The sequence below is a fragment of the Melitaea cinxia genome, chromosome 2 (assembly GCF_905220565.1).
Source record: "Melitaea cinxia chromosome 2, ilMelCinx1.1, whole genome shotgun sequence".
NCBI lineage: Eukaryota > Metazoa > Arthropoda > Insecta > Lepidoptera > Nymphalidae > Melitaea > Melitaea cinxia.
In genome coordinates this window covers 18,901,114-18,918,366 of record NC_059395.1, presented here as the reverse complement: position 1 = coordinate 18,918,366, position 17,253 = coordinate 18,901,114, and the positions used below count along the sequence as shown (strand labels likewise).

The following is a 17,253-nucleotide window of genomic DNA, read 5'->3' as shown; positions in this document are numbered from 1 at the left end:
CTAGGAATTTGATCTACGATACAGGACAATATCGTCCGCTTATTGAAGGATATTACAAAAGCTATTAACAGACAGTTCAAGATCATGAGTGTAAATGCTGTACAGCAGAAGACTAAGGACTGAGCCTTGGGGTAGACCTTTCCAGACAAGTCTGGGGAGAAAAGGGTGGTTTTGGTGTTTAACCACTATGGTTCTGCAAGACAACAGGTTGTATATAAATGAAATGCACTATCCTCGGAGGAATACTCAGTTGTAGCATTTTCTGCCTGAGCACCGGAAGATGTACATTGTCATATGCAGAAGTGATGTCAAGAAAAATATCTACCAGGAACTCACCTTTTGCAAAAGCAGTTCGAATGTCTGTTGATAGAATACTCAAACTATCTATGGTGCTCAAACCCTTTCTAAAGCCAAATTGAAAGAGAGAGAATTTTTCTGCTTTCCACTATCCATTCCAGTCGATTTTCGATAAGATGTTCAATAATTTTGCGTGGTACACATAAAGTGGATGATAAAGTAATGGGTCTATATGAATTAGAATTTAGTGGGTGCCTGGTTTCAGAATTGGAATAATTATTTGTGACTTCCAAGGTTGCGGGACGATGCCTGTCGTGAAACAAGCATTAATGATATTCAGAAAATTTTGTTTAGCTTTATCATTTAAATTTATTACGAATGAATAGGGAACACCATCTTCCCCGGGAGTAGAGTCTTTAAGGCCGTTCAATGCGCATTCTGATTCAGCGAAAGAAAATGGTGCGTCCATAGTATTTATATACATACATAGTACTTTTTTTCTTCTTACGGTAAAGCTTTTTACACTTTGCCTCGATATGACGATATTTGATGAAATTTTCAACAGTCATAGATAGTGTGTACGCTTGTTCTGCTTCTGTTTTTTCCCTTATCAAAAGGCTACATTCTTCATCCCACCAGGGAGTGGAAGGGTAGTAAATTATTTTAATAAAATTAATTTTGTTAAAATATTTGTCAGCTGAAGAAATGAGAGCATTATAGAAATGGTTGTAATAAAAAAAGATATTTTTGCCATCTACAAAATCCGGAAGACAATCTAACATGCTATCAACAGATGCGGCATAAGAATGCCAGTCTGGATTGTGGAGTTTATACTTTTTAAGGGAAGGGACTGTAGTGGAAAGTGGTGGGGAACTTTGAATGAGAGAGAAGAATAGGATAATGATCGCTGCCGTAGGTAGATGATAGAGTCTTCCAGGAAATTCGGGAAGAAAGAGAAGTAGAGGATAGGGACAGATCAACAGCAGACATGGGATTCTGATTAGGGCAAACCCTGCGCGTCGGCGATCCATCATTGAGTATGCAAAGGTTTACATCGTCAACAATGTCCAACAACACTTGGGCAAACCCATCACAAGAATGGCAACCCCACAAAGTGTGGTGAGTGTTGAAATCTCCCATGATAATTATAGGACTAGGGAGGGAAGAGAATATGGATCGTAATTCCGGGCCAAGAGAAGAGCGAGGATGAGGGATATACAGAGATAGGAAAGAAATGTTGAAGGCTCTAATGGCAACGGCATTTAAGTTAGGACTGAGGGAGGGAAGAGGGATTTAGAAGAAGGGAGTGGAGTGCCGGACAAGAATGGCACTACCCGCATACCCATCATTCCTGTCATCCTTTAAACAGGTGAAACCTGGAACCCGGAACCGGGAACCTGGAACCAACCATGTTTCAGCGATGGCAATAATGATGGGTTTATAAAGATTAATTAATAAAAGGAATTCATGTAGTTTAGGACGTAGGCTTTGGCTATTCCATTGAAGGAAGTTGATTTGAGCCATTGGTAAGGGAATCTAAAATATAGGATAAATGAGAGGCAACGTTGGTCGGTAGTGTCGAGTCAGTATACTTAGTGGCAATGAAAATGAAAATTTGGGTGAGACTTTGTAAAAGATTGAGATTAACAGTAGGAGAGGAGGGATCCTTATTTGAGATAAGGGCGCAGCCGTTGGGTTTGGGAAGTGGGGCAATTAGAAATAATAGAATCATGAGCCTGTTTGTTGAACCCTTTTCCCAAAGCAGGTCGGGAACGAGGAGTTGGGGAATCTGTTTTTCTATATGAATGGTAAGGTGAAAAGGTAGGTATAATAGGTGGCGTAGGACTGGTCCTTTGGGGGATAGAGGGGGAGTATTTGGTTTGAGAAAACATTGCTTTGGCTACTTCTGCATAGGATCTAGTGGAAGGGGGAATACGGGAGGATGCTTCCAACTATGAAATGCTCTCCTGTGCCATGATGACCTTGATAGATTACTGACGAGAAAACTCTGAACAGGACTTATTGATAGGAAAATGATTGCCTGAACAGTGTAAACATGTCGCATTATCTTCAGAAACCTCACATGACTCACCAGTATGAGGCTGCGCACATTTATAGCAAGCCTAGAGGCTTTGACCTACACTGAGTTTTTATGTGACCATAACGACAGCAGCTGAGACATTGGATTGTCGGGAACTTATAAATTTCTACGGGAAGGGACGTATGGTAGGAATATATTTTTTCAGGGAGCATTTGCCCCCTGAAAGTGAGGACAACAGATTTAGTAGGTACCCAAGTAACAGTACCTTCGCTTATTGTTTTTCTATTTAGACGTCTGGCCTTCATAACCTGTCCACAACTGGAGGGAAGCTCCAAGGACTCAACTAGTTCCTGCATAGACCAGTCTACTGGTACGCCTTTAACCAAGCCGATTCTAGTGATGTTGTATGTCCGTACAGTAGTTTTATATTTACACAAGTCTAGAACCGGATTAGATAAAAAAGAGTTGGCTGCTTGTGCAGAAGTAAATTGTACAGAAATTTTATTTCGTCCAACGTTCTTAACGCCATCATTAACAACGGATTTAATTTTATTAGTATGTAAGAACTGATCAAATTTAATGGCTCGGATCGTAGTTCCTGAGGCTGGGTCTGAGACTTATCGTGAGTTATTGACTATGAAAGGACCTTTGTCGTCCTCTGCGTAGCTCTTAGGAGCTTCGGAAAAAGAAGGGTGAACATAAACGGTCTGTATAGAGGGAATAGCGGCTATAGGATCGCTAATAGTTATTTTTGGAGAGGGATTAGTGGACAGATCATCGGCTGCTAGACGTTTTTGAGAACTCTAAGGATCACCAGGGTCCAGTGGATCCGGAGGTCTCTCTAGGTCCATTATAATTAAAAGAAAGGAAAAAAAAGATTAGTTAGAAAAAAATAATTTGATTATTCTAGTTAAAATACAAAAAAAAGCACTTACCAGGACTTACAAATGTTACTAAAAACTAATACAACTAATTACCCACTATTTTAACTAAAAATTTTACAATAAATTCTAATAAAAATAAATTAAGCGACAACAATCTCTCTAATACGTGTGTCAACCACCAATTCGCGCCAAAAACCTGCTCGTCACTGGCAATGATCTAAATGCAGTCCATAAAAAAAAGACATGTCAATTGTCAAACCAACGTCATGATTTTGAAAAGTTTTAACGGAAAGTTTATTTAGTTGTAAAAATAAAGTATTAAAAGTGGATGATAGTTCATTGCAAAGTGTAAACCAATGGATTTATTAGTTTAAATGTGTTTAATTTAACTTTAAACCATGAACGGCAATTCGGAGTCGACCTCAAACAGTATCAAATTTGCACCGATGCCCATGTCGGCGTTACTAGCTAGTTTGATGCCTTTACAAAAAACATCTGATACTCCTGACTCTAGTTTCACGACAGACGAAAGCGATGAATCCTCAAACGAAATCGCTATGTCGAAAACACCGTCTAAAAACAACACAAACAAGTATTCAACTCCGCAGTACAAAGTTACTAAAGATAGACATAATTTTGCCTCCGAGAAAAAACTTACTTCAAATGAACATAACAAAGAGAACTCTAATGCATTTAAATATCAAAATCAGATACAGTCTGAGAACAATATTTTACCGAGTGTTCAAAACTTAGTAAAGGTTCCATCAGCTTATGCAAATTCTGATATGAAAAAGCGAAGTGTACTCATACAACAGGACACCAACGTAAAGGTGCCACAAGTTAAAATTAATTCAGCCCATACAAAGACTCCTGAGATTAAAGTTCCGAATAGTTCACAGAAAACAAAAACGGGGACGCCTAAAATTAAATCAGGCATTCGGAAATTTACTCCTGGTTCGTCGAGACATAGTCAGAAAAAAACTCCTCAACCAACAGTCATACAGAATAGAGACAAAGTTCGTTGTGAACTGTTTAGACATAATCAGAAACAGCTTCCAGTAGAGCCCCAAACACTGGCTCCTGTTAAGCCGCCACTTCCAGTGCCAGAGACACCAGTAAACAGAAAGCCAATGCCTGCATCTTATGCTGCAACGCCATCCTACCCACAAGGGATGGTTGGAAACAACTCAAAAGTATTGTTCAAAACTACATCCATTAAAGATAAAAAATATATGTTTATAAAGAAATTAGGAACAGGAGGCTCTAGTGAAGTTTACAAGGTTTGTTTGTATATCACAATTTCGATTCACTTTCAATGAATAACTGTATCTTATATATTCTAGTACAGGACTGTCCAAATTTCATACCTTCGTGGGTTAATTAATTTTACTACAAAAGCTGGAAGTCCATAAAATTTTTCTTTCACTTTTCTAGTAAAAAATAAAATGGGGTAATAATTTCTTTATACATTTATTGGCCCTTTGTTAATTTGATCAAAAAATCTTTTGAAATGCAGTAAATAAAAATTTTAATTGATTGATATCACATTGAATAATATTCACATTTTACAATGTAATCACATACTTTTTTTGATGACGCTGAAATTAGCAGCCACTCTTTATATCTCTGCTTCTAAACAACAGATTGAGTGGTAACTTTACACAAATTAGTATCGTTATTTCATCTGACTATGGAAAAAAATCCAAAGGGTAAATACCAACCCATCTATTTTTAAAAAACCAAAAAAGAAGGTTAATTCGATATAAAAGCTAAAAATCTATGTTACTAAGCATGTAATAGGGTTAAAATTTTAAAACAAATGTAATTTATAATAACAAGAAAATTTTGATTTTTTTTTTTTTTAAATTTGAACTTTAATTTTTTTTCAATTTTTCTAAGCAGACAATTATATAAAATTTGTTAGTTATCATATCTCGGCTCATAGACACTGTATTTTGTTGTAACTTTGCAAAAACCTTTTCTTTACTATCAAGAAAAGATAAGAAAATTTTCAAAGCCGATACTCAACCCCTTCTATTTTTTTTTTCTCTAAGATAGTGCCTATGTACTACTTCTTCAAATGTCTATATCTCTGCTCGTGGACGCTACATTTTGTTGTCACTTTGCAGAAACCTTTCTATTACTGCCTAGAAACAATGATAAAAAATTTCAAAAGGCATACTCAACCCCTTCTATTTTTTAATTTTTTTTTTTCTCTAAGACAATGCTTATGTACTACTTTTTTAAATGTCTATATTTCTGCTCATGGACACTACATTTTGTTGTCACTTCGCAGAAACCTTTCTTTTACTGTTTAAAAACGATAATTAAAAATTTCAAAAGGGATACTCAACCCCTTCTATTTATTTTTTTTTTTTTCTCTAAGATAGTGCCTATGTACTACTTCTTCAAATGTCTATACCTCTGCTCGTGAACACAGATACCTGATGTAGTAAGGAATAACTTAGGCTGCTTTTAATTAAGAAATTTATTTTATAACCCTGCAATCGGAACAAAAACTTTTTTGTTAAATTCCACGTGAAGTCACGGATACAGCTAGTTCGATAAATACATTTATAAATAATCTATATAAATAAAAATTAATGTTGCTAAGCACATAACTCGTGAATGGCTCGACCAATTCGCCTAATTAATTTTTTTATATGTTCCTTAAGGAAGGTTTTAATACTAAAAAAAATTACTATGAACTTTTGACAGAACGAAGTCTGTCCGGGCAGCTAGTATAATAATAATACTTAAAAAAAAGTAAATAATAAAATAAAAAACGATAATTATAATTAACTCTAATAGATAATCATTTGATTGTTAACTTTATATTTATCAATTTCAGGTTTTAGAAATAAGAACATCCTGTGAGTTTGCAGTGAAGTGTGTGTACCTGGCCACCGACCAAGAGCTGGCTCAGGGCTATATCAATGAAGTGCGTCTCCTCAAGGAATTACAGAACTCTGATCGTGTGATACGTCTATATGACTAGTTAGTAGCTTTACATTTTTCAGGGAGATGTTTATTATAACATACATGCTACTATTGATTCGTAACTTTCCCAATGGAATATTATGGAATATATTTTACAATATTTGATATCAAAATATATAAATCATTCAATGAACGTTTATCTAAACTTTCAAATGTAAACTGTGTAAATTTAGAAAGTTGTGAATGAGTGTTCATCTATGCCTATAAATAAATAAATTAATTAACGCTTCACACTCAACGGCCCCCAGTAGGATTTTCTCCTGTGTCGGGGGTCCGGAAACACACACAATACACAAGCACAAACGCCCAGACCACGATAAACATCTATATGGCCAATACAAATATCTGTCGTGAGCGGGGATCGAATCCGCAACCTCCAGCGCAACAGTCAGTACTGTGACCGCTGCGCCAACGCGTCGTCAATCTATTTATGAGATGTCAGGATATTTTGGAAATCATTTATTATTTGATGATTATCATCAGTAAATTGTAGTTATCCAATGTGACAGCACAGCTTGTAATCTATACTCCAAGAAGTAAGAACGCTGTGCAATGTTTTGCACTAATGCGAGTGCGTTAAGCTAATTATTTTACAACCCAAAAGTAATCAAAACAGACACAAAGCTACTACAACCAGTGTCGGTTTCCAGCGAGTACGACCGCCAGAACCAGTTCCTGCGCCTGGTGCTGGAGGTGGGCGAGACGGACCTGTCGTCGTTCCTGCGCGCGCGCGGCGCCGGCCTGCCGCCCGCGCTCGTGCTGCACTACTGGGAGGAGATGCTGCTGGCCGTGCACTACATACACGAGCACGGTGCGTTCCGGGCTGCTCATTATATTATCATTTGGTTGGGAACACAGTGTTACATGTGTATCATCTTTACAACTATGAACTCCAAAATTAGTTGTCGTTTGAAGACATACCCAATAAAAGTAATAATTAAAAATTAATATTTTAAAATAAGAAAGGCACTAATTTTTTTCTCGCATCTTAGTTATAAATATTCTAGACTATTGGCCGTTGCGCACCACAATAATAAATAATAAACGCAAATATTTTATAATAAACACTTCATACTCAAGAGAGACCCAATGATTCCTTAAGCAGTCCTATATCTTTATATATAAAAACGAAAGTCTGTCCTTTATAGAGTCGTAAACTATGTATTTGATCATGTCATAATCTTCAGCAAAGTGTTGTGCATGAGTGTACAAAAGTTTCTAGTTGGTACGACCAAAAAAAAAAAAAAAAGCGTAGCAACGCGCGCGGCGTATAGCTATTTATTAATTTATTAATACTTTATTGCACAATACATTAAATAATTATACAAAAGGCGGGCTGAATGCTTTTAGCATTACACGTACTTACTTACACGTACGTACGTACGACGTACAAGAGCAGAGGTTTGTTAGCTAGTTAGTCATAAGCAAACAAGTCCTTCTCCTTCACAGGAGAAAGAGGCCTTTGCTTAGCATTTAGACTATTGTGTGATGCTACACTACAAAGTTTAGTATTTTTATCATGGAATAGAAGAGTTCGTTTATAGAAAAACTTAGTCTTCATTATAAAATAAACAATAACATACAACTAATCACAAATGCTTACCAATGTGACTTACACTTTGTATTTAAAATTGGTATTTCCTCTCTCTGTACGTAATTTATACTCCTTAGGCGTGATCCACGCGGATTTGAAGCCGGCGAACTTCCTGCTGGTGTGCGGGCGGCTGAAGCTGATCGACTTCGGCATCGCGTCGGCGATCAGCAGCGACGCCACGAGCGTGGTGCGCGCGCAGGCGGCCGGCACCTACTCCTACATCAGCCCCGAGGCGCTCATGGGCGGCGCGGGCGGCTACGGCGGCAGCGCCGACATCAAAGTGCGCGCCCCCCTCCTTTGTACACACTACTGTTGAAACGTGTGCTCGGTCATGTTTCTCGTATATGAGCAGCTCTCATGCTAGTGATCGCTGGTTGTTATTGTGAGGGCTGTGCCTTTGTCGCGTTCTCACGTTCGATACTTTTCTGATCTCGTCATAATATATCATATAGGTATATAGTAAAAATGTAACGGACCGCCGTCTATACATGGAAGATATATGAGAAAAAATATTATTGGGACCTTTATCAACGCAAAAAGCACCCAAAATAATGACTGTTAGAATTTTTGTTTGTTTGTCTGTGTGTTTCTGCACGCTAATCTAAGAAACGGCTTATTCGATTTAGACGTGGTTTTCACTAATATATTGTGGTAAGTTTCACTTAACATTTAGTGTTCATGTCAACCAGTTCATAAATAAAAAAGTTATGCCAATTCAAAGAATCGCGTTAACATGTAAATACCCAAAACGCGGACGAAATCGCAGGCACAGCTAGTATTTAATATATCTTAACATTAAGGTTACGACTCTCATCCTATGTGCAATATTTTATTTTAAAGTCATCTATAGATCGTTAAAAATGTTTGTCTTAAATGCAGAATGTCTCTCTCAAAACAGTCGCCAAGTTCAGATTTCTTATTACATGATTGTTATCTGTAGTATAAAGACATGAAAACAATTTTAATTATTGGTTTTCAGATATCATTTCGTTCAGACGTGTGGTCACTGGGATGCATACTGTACAGCATGATATACGGCCGGACGCCATTCGGCCACATCCCCAACCTCGCCAAGCTGGCGGCAATCCTCGACCCCAACCACCGTATTGAATATCCTCCTGCTGACCGTTAGTAGCATACGTTAATCTATAGGTCGGGGAACAGGTCTTCGTATTTTCTAGACAAAAATTGCAATAAAATCTTTTTAAGCGGTCAGAATTGAGCAACAGAAAAAGGTGTGGTCTTTCATCAGGGCAACGCCCGACCACTTACGGCTTTAGTCACTCAACAATAATTGAGAGAGTTTGACTGGGAAGTCTTAATGCATCCACCACATTGCATACTCAGATATCCAACTGTTTCGGTTTCATCGGAATTCTTTAGGTAGTGTAAAGTTATATCAAGACAGAACGACTTGGAACGGTTTTTTAATGAGAAGTTCCAAAAATTTTACAACAATGGAACCCTTTCACTACCTACGAGATGGCGGCAAGTTATTGAACAAAATTATGCATATATATTACATAATAATTATCGTACATAAATTTTGTAAAAATTTACCTTGAATGTCTATAAAATACGAAGAAACTTTTTTCCCTGATCTAATATTATAAAATAACTGCAAACATTCTCAACGTTGTGTTAGTAGCCTAATCGATACTACCTAATCTTCCTAACTAATACTGTTTTTTTTTCTTTTATAATTGTGAAATATTGCTCCTTTAATTTTAACGCTCTTTTAGAATTAAATATTAAAAAATCAATTTCAACATACTCTGTTAATGTTTAAAATACTTGCAAATTTTTTTATTTCTGGTATAGTCTATCCTTCCGTCACTTTTTCAGTTTTCAATTTCCGTATAATATGCTATATCACTCCACAGTGTAACAATATTTGTTCGTCAATGAAACATGTATTACTGTTTCAGATCTCCCGCAGTCGCTCATCGCGAGCCTGAAGTGGTGCCTGACGTACAACGCGCGCGCGCGGCCGGCGGTGCGCGAGCTGCTGGCCGTGAAGCACCTGCAGCCGCCGCGCGCCGCGCTGCCGGCGCCGCTGCTGGACAGGCTGCGGCCGCACGTGGCCGCCGACGAGTTCCGCCTCTTGCAGCAGGCGCGCTTGTAGCTCCACACGCGTCCGTGTGCCTCATGAACGCCTCACACTAAAAGGCTCTCACGATTCGTATACCTTGCTCTGTGCATAGATAACGCCTTACCCTCGACGGCCTCACTAGGAATTTCTCCGGTGAATGATTATAATGAGACTCTAAATGGTTAATTTTGAGTTTCGTTTGTTGTAGAAAGTAGTGGAGCTAGTCCTTAATAGATCCGTATTTGTAATGTTAGGAGGCTGTTTTTAATATACTGTAGTAAAACCTAAATGGTTTTTTGTTTATCTTAATGGAGGTTCTCGTGACTCGCGGGCCCCTCGTATAATTTCATATGGCGTTCGTTACGCCCCCAGATATTGCAGTAATTGGATATGTACCTAGATAAAGACTAGCATGGTACTAGGGAGTTGTGTATATTAGTAACTTTGTATAATATTGTAAATAAAAGTTAAATAATATGTATTTGATGCCTATCGCTTATGGATTTAATAATATTTTAATTATTTCGGATCGAAAGATACTAAAGTACCCGTAGTTAATAAATATTGTTACTTAATAAATTCTTTTACTATTATTCTCTCTCTTTCTCTCTCAGATGTTAGCGAAAAGTCAAAAGTGCATGAATAGCGCGTCGACATGCGTCCAGATCTAACATTTCGTCTGGAATTTTAATAGCTTTATTTCTGTATAAAACGTGTAGTTTTACAAATATTCGACGCAAGTCGACGCGCGTCATCGTACAAAAAAAAGTTATGCTAAATATTGAACATCAAATTTAACGTTATGTAAATTTATAAGAGTTCGAAGCTTCGACTATGCTACTGAGAATAGACTTAATGAAAATATTTAAGACACATAAATAATTTATAATTATAATAAATGTAAACAACATAATGTACATAGTGAAATAATAAAGCTTGAATTCATTTTGCACGGATTAAATATATTTAATATAATGTTTATGTGAATACAAAAAATAAATAATAAAAATCTTAGTGTTAAGTGTGGAATAACATTGAAAAACAAGATAATCTAATAATGAAATTTAAGCTTACAATATTTAATAAATGAGCTTGCAAAACTATGGAGTGAAATGCAATTATAACCATTGATTATATTAAATGCTAGACAAACTCTAAAATAGTTTTATTCGTTTTTAGTAGAAAACCGTCAAGGCAGCTTCGTATCCCTCTGCTAGTCAGAGGAAAGGAATTCATACCCATACTGTACTTTCTAAATACCAGATGGTAAGACTGCTTCGCTACACGTTGTGGCATACAGCTTGGATATTCGTCGAACGAGCGAGGAAAACTTTATTATCAAAGTCTCACTAGTTCTTCAAAACTAAAAGAATCGCAACAGCTGACAGGATTCTAATAAATTGTGCACGAAACAAATGCGTCGAAACATCAGTCTGAATTTTGAAATTTGTAATAGTAAAGACTATGCAAGCTTGCAACGCGGCACCCGACCGCGCAGTTCAAGAGAAGGATTGATAAATTAAAAACATTTTTTGCTTTTTTAATAAGTTATAATAATGATAGGCACAACTGCGCGGCGGGGAGGGCACGGGTTTAGTTCTGGAAGAGCGTGCGCGTAAAGTCGATGTAGTCGAGCGCGTTGGGGATCGGGCGCTCCGTCTTCGGGTCCACGAAGGGCTTCATACGTGCCACGCAGTAGTCCGCCATCTCCTTCGTGAGGTTCTGTGACAAAAGTAATCATTACTTAACTTGTTACATAATATAATTTACTTTGTCTATCAACAGATAAGATTCTTAAAAAAATGCGTAAAGTACCTATATGGTAATGGACAAAAACTTTTCCAACTTTGTCTGATAAATCATTAAGCATTTCTGTTTATCTCTTGATATAAGTTATTTCCGCCGACCTGATCTAGCATTATTTACGCAAAGACACGTACGACTTAAAAACACAATTATTAAATTATATGTATAATGTTTTGATATGCACAGATAGCATGACAACTGACCGCATACAGCTCGTCCTTGGTGACGTAAGCGCGGTCCTGGTGCGCCGTGATGGCGCGGAATGCGTTCTCGATCTCCTCGGACGACTGCACGTTCTCTGTCTCCTTGCTGATCATGAACGCCATGTACTCTTGCAGCGACACCTGCCCGTCGCGGTTCGGGTCCACGACATCTGTTTGCATACTTTTCATTAATACCGTGGACATATAAATTAAATACTGAGTTATTATTATTGCTTCTTTTTCAAGAAAAAATATCGAAAATTTTATTAGGAAGTTGTATATATTAAATCATACAGTATAGTAACAGAGCATTTATAAAATATATGTGATATTTTAATGTTGAATGACAATGAAGCTACTGAATCACGTAGACAGGAGTTTTGCACTTACTTAGTATGGCCTCAAACTCTGGATCGGGCTGGCCCTCCTCCACCATGGGCAAATCGTATCCGAGCGCACGTAGACATGACTTAAATTCGTGGTGGTTGAGGCGACCAGAGCGGTCCTTGTCGAAATGTTTGAACATCATTGAGAACTCCTTCAGGGCATCCTCGCTTACACCTGAATAATTAATACAAATACTTAACATTAGAATTAGTCATTTGCACTAATCCAATTATTCAACATATTGTCAAATTTGGTTAAATTTTTGATATTTTCTATTACGCTTACCGGAATTTACTTTATTTTCACTTGTTCTGTATTTTACTAATATTACTGAAAATTAGCGATTTTTCTGGCTACTTCAAAATCGTATTTAAAGTTAAAAAAAAAAAAAAATAATGTGTCCATCACTGACCAGAGTGGTTCCTGGCCTGTATCTGCTGCTCAAGGTTATGCTGCATGCGCATAGACAGCTGGTCGAGCTGATCCCACTGCTGGGCCAGCCCCACCGTGCTGTGCTCCGTGTATCGGTTGTCTAAGATGAGATGCTCTTCGAGTGCAGCTCCTGTGGGCATTGGTTTATTGTTTATAGTTTTATTAAATAAAGAAAACAAAAATGTAAAGTGCGCATTTTATTTTTAACCGACTTCAAAAAAGGAGAAGATTCACAATTTGAACGTTCATTTTTATTAAACTTTGATTCCCATTTAAATTTGTGAAATGTGAAAAGTAGTTGGTGATGTTCTCATTTATTGTTTATCAATGAAAATTGAAGTCGTTTTTGTGTTAAACACAATCTTCTTTAAAAAGAAAATTTAGTAAATCTTCAAATCATTGAAGTAAATTATAAAAAATGAAGGCCAATATATTGCTAATCAACATTAATAAATTTCATACATTCTCTATAAAAAGTACATCAGTCACGCACCCAGTTCCTCCAGTCGGCGCAGGTCCGCGCGGCGAGCGCGCACCTCGGTGGCTCGCTGCCTCAGCGCCGCCAGTTGCGCCTCTAAAGACCCCGTGCCTTCCATCATGGACGTGCTGAACATGATACATAACATTATATTTTGTTAATAGTAACATTCTTTCACTATTGATAATGATCCTCATGGTATAATTATAATGCTAATGATGGTTACAAATGTGTCTATACACTTTGTATCTTAGTATTAGTAATGAAAATATTAATAAACAACAATCAAATAAAAACACACCACTAAAATAAAAAATAAAAATCCATATTATTATCTATTTAGTTTTAAATAAGAAAAAAGAAAACATGAAAATAAAATCGTTAACATTAAAATGTTAGACATTTTATTAATATGTACAGCTTGTGTAGAATATAAAATAATAATTAAAAGACAGACGTATGAAATACGTTTAGAAAGACATAGCCTGGACATAAACTGTTACTTATTCACATATTTTAACATAGTTCGCGTCATGTAAAAAACGCTGGCCTTGAAGCTGCGCAGAAGCGATTTATCGGTCTATTTGGTGGTATGGAGTAAGGGCGGGCGTGTTTATCACGTGTAGCATGCTTGCCGGTGTGCTATTGGTTGGACAGTTCGACGTCGACTCAAAATACTATCGCGCACAAGTTTTAAATTACGAAATCGTTTTACATAGAGAAGTGAGATAAATTATTTATAATATATAATTCGCGTCATGTAAAAAGAACGCTGGCTGTCAAAATGCGCAAAGGAGATTAATGAGTGTTGCCAACTCTTGAATAAACTTTTTCGTACTGTCCATATTTTGGAACAGTCTTATTTGGTAAACAAACCACTGTCAATCGTAATTCACGTTTTTTCCGCATTTAGCACTCACTTTCACAACACATTAACACACGGACACTTGTAAAACTCCATTTACTATTTATTTCACTAATAATTGTGTTTGCAGGCAAACGAAGAAAAACTGACTTTAATTATATTGACAAGTAATACAACGTAGGTAGAAAAAAAAATAGTTAAGTAAATACGCATTATCAAATATTACTCCAAAAGTTGTAATCAGATCTCGATGAAATTTAAATGTGACCACATGATAGACATAGACTTTCGATTAAATTAAAAATTTATCAAAATCGGTACACCCAGTAAAAAGTTATGCGGATTTTCGAGAGTTTCTATGGGATCCCATCATCAGATCCTGGTTTCCTTATCATGGTAACAAACTAGGAATATCTCCTTCCCAACAAAAAAAGAAGATTATCAAAATCGGTTCGGTTACGGTCGAATTGAGTAACCTCCTCCTACTTATTCGCACTGGTATTTCCAGAATTTTTTAATGTACCTACCAATAACCATTATAAGAAGCCGCGAGTAAAAGCCTAATTAAAAAATAAAACAGTAGTACTTTTGTGCGCGAGTATAACCATGCGCAAACGCACCCCCTCCAGTTTCTTTCAGCGTTCTTTTTACATGACGCGAACTATATCCTTTCATAGTATAATTTGATATAGACATCATCTTATATAATCACAAAAAGAAATAGTTTTGCCCAGGCAAGCAAAGCTTATCTACACTTTAGAGAATCACACGTATCATTCCGATAATTACCCATCCCAGCCTAGCAGCCGGTACCTGCGCACCAATCTCACATTGTACACTTTGAAACACCAAAAATAATACCAAAAAATAATCAAAATTCTCATGTAAGCAGAAGAAGTAACAGAGGAATAGCGAAGGCAAATATCCCAAGATCTATCCTAATTAAGCATTTCCTCAACCAAACAGTCACGGTCTTTGAAGGTGATACAACTGTTCGCAATCGCGCTTAAGAAGAGCATATTTTTTTATGCAACGAGGTCGGCAAACAAGTCTATGGCTGACTTGATGGTAAGCAATTACTGTAGCTTATAGACATCTGCAACGCCAAATCCCCAGAAGTTCTGGTCACCCTACTTACCATACGAACACAAGACTGCCTGAAAGCATTTTTTTCCCGTCGGGCTACTCCAGATTTTGAGCAGGGTATATCCTACCTCAATTCTTATGAGGCCCCAGACAAACACATTAAATAAATGGCGTATTTTTAGAGCGTAAAAGTAGTCAAACTACACATAATCTCAAGTAGTCTGGAGACATCGGGAGGCCGTGGGCTACCGTGTGCTGAGACTGTTGCGGTAGCGCGTCAATAAGTTGTATAATACATACTTCGGAAGAAATTTTTTGCTAATGAACATAAGCTTTAACATTGCAAATAAGCTGCCTGTTGACGCAGTTTGTAGTGGGTATGTTTATAAGATATCTATTTTATTTATTTATAAACTTTGTCGAATTTATGACATAAAAAAAAAAATTCTTTGAGCACATACCGCGTCTCAGTGAGCCACTGGTGGAAGGCGTTGGCGTGTTTAGCGAACTCTTTGCGCAGCTTGTCGTTCTCCTCTTGACGCTGAGCCTCCTTCGTCAGCTCGACGTCGCGTTCCGCTAAAAAAACATTCATAACGTGTAAGTTACTGCTCAAATGTCTTCAAATATAGCATTTTTTTTTCGTAATCAATAACTTTTTTTAACCGACTTCAAAAAAGGAGGATGTTACTCAATTCGACCGTATATATGATTTTTTTATGTATGTTCGGGGATAACTTTGTCCTTTATGAACCGATTTTGATAATTCTTTATCGATCGAGGGAAACCCTCGAAATTCGTAGTGACGACTATTAGTAGACGTTTGTTATTTCTTTTCTGTTTACTTACGTTGTATTACTTGTCGATATAATTGAAGTCGGTTTTTTCGTTTGCGAGCAAACACAATTTTTATTAATGAAAAGCAAAGTTTCTTTATGCAAAATAAATGAAATGATAAAATAACGAGTACTTTTTACCATACCAACGTTCATCAATTCGTAATTTTGTGTAGATTGAATAACATACTGATCCTATTATAGTATATAAAATGTCTAAACCAATTTTAAGTAAATGTATATTTGATTCAGGTATGAGAACTGAAGATTCAGAAAAACATTTAGACGACCTTGGTTCTGAGTGTTAAGTTAGATTGGAGTCTAGATTACCTATAATCTTGCGCAGGTTTCGCCAGGTCTCTTCGAGCGCCTCCATAGTAAACCAGGTGTACGGGTTGGCGCCCACATTGAACGACTTGATTTGCGCGTCGAGCGCCGCCAGCGCTTCGAAGTCGCTTTGCGCTGACGAGAGCGATGCCTGTACGGGTAAATAAATACTCACTATCATATATCACCATCAACTAAATTGTGTTTATTGACATTTTTTAATGAAATAATTAAAGCAATAAGTAAAACAAATTTTCCGTACCTGGAATTGCGCATGCGCATCTCGCAGAGCCCTGATTTCCTCGATAGAATTGCAACGAACGGGATCTGTGAGGTCTTCTTCAGCGTTTTCGAACCATGAATTAAATGCAGATGCCTATGTAAAAGAAAATAGATACCAAAAATGTAAGTTGTAAATTAACAAAGTTTGAACAAGATTATGTCGAATATTAAAATTATAATTTTTTAAATGTTATTCTATGAGGCGAATATAAGATACCGTCGCGTAGCTGACCCTACCCTCGACCCTCCTAATCTCAATCAAGTTTAGTGTAATTTCTCAATACGAGGTAACTAATGGAACAGCTAAATATGAATAGACTCAGATACATACCTTCTTCGCGAAGGTGAGGTACAGCTCCTCGATCTGCCGGAACTGGTCCTGCAGCTGCAGCAGGCGCTGCTTGCGCGCCGCCGAGTCTGCGAGCAGGCGCTGCCAGCGCGCGATGACGTCACCGTGCCGCTTGGAGATCGCGGCGCTCTGCTCGTGCCCCGCCGCCACCAGCTGCTCCTTCAGGGCCGTGATGTTCTGGATGCCCTCGTGCTCGAACGCGGCGAGACCTGGGTGAAGGATGTTTTGGGAAGTTAGTTTTAGTATACAAAACTTTAGAAAATGCTTCAATTGGTACCTTCCTTTAAGGACTGGGAT

At 37.4% G+C, this 17,253-nt stretch overlaps 2 protein-coding genes across 2 annotated transcripts in view; one reads left to right on the top strand and one right to left on the bottom strand.

The window, feature by feature from the left end:
* Nucleotides 1-3,620: 3,620 nt before the first annotated feature.
* LOC123666426 (dual specificity protein kinase Ttk) lies at nucleotides 3,621-9,941 on the top strand. Its single transcript, XM_045600518.1, has 6 exons — nucleotides 3,621-4,502; nucleotides 6,074-6,219; nucleotides 6,873-7,033; nucleotides 7,894-8,096; nucleotides 8,796-8,943; nucleotides 9,745-9,941. The coding sequence occupies exons 1-6, from the start codon at nucleotides 3,621-3,623 to the stop codon at nucleotides 9,939-9,941; spliced, it is 1,737 nt and encodes a 578-aa protein (XP_045456474.1).
* A 908-nt stretch (nucleotides 9,942-10,849) lies between these two features.
* Nucleotides 10,850-17,253, bottom strand: part of LOC123666410 (spectrin alpha chain) — a 31,871-nt gene continuing 25,467 nt past the window's right edge. Inside the window, exons 37-46 of the mRNA XM_045600505.1 lie at nucleotides 16,939-17,165; nucleotides 16,588-16,701; nucleotides 16,329-16,476; nucleotides 15,627-15,741; nucleotides 14,869-14,892; nucleotides 13,230-13,342; nucleotides 12,717-12,866; nucleotides 12,308-12,478; nucleotides 11,918-12,087; nucleotides 10,850-11,630 (exon numbers count right to left, since the gene is read on the bottom strand). Coding sequence (XP_045456461.1) covers nucleotides 11,502-11,630; nucleotides 11,918-12,087; nucleotides 12,308-12,478; nucleotides 12,717-12,866; nucleotides 13,230-13,342; nucleotides 14,869-14,892; nucleotides 15,627-15,741; nucleotides 16,329-16,476; nucleotides 16,588-16,701; nucleotides 16,939-17,165 — 1,361 coding nt within the window. The 3' untranslated portion in view covers nucleotides 10,850-11,501. The remainder of the gene's footprint in view (nucleotides 11,631-11,917; nucleotides 12,088-12,307; nucleotides 12,479-12,716; nucleotides 12,867-13,229; nucleotides 13,343-14,868; nucleotides 14,893-15,626; nucleotides 15,742-16,328; nucleotides 16,477-16,587; nucleotides 16,702-16,938; nucleotides 17,166-17,253) is intronic.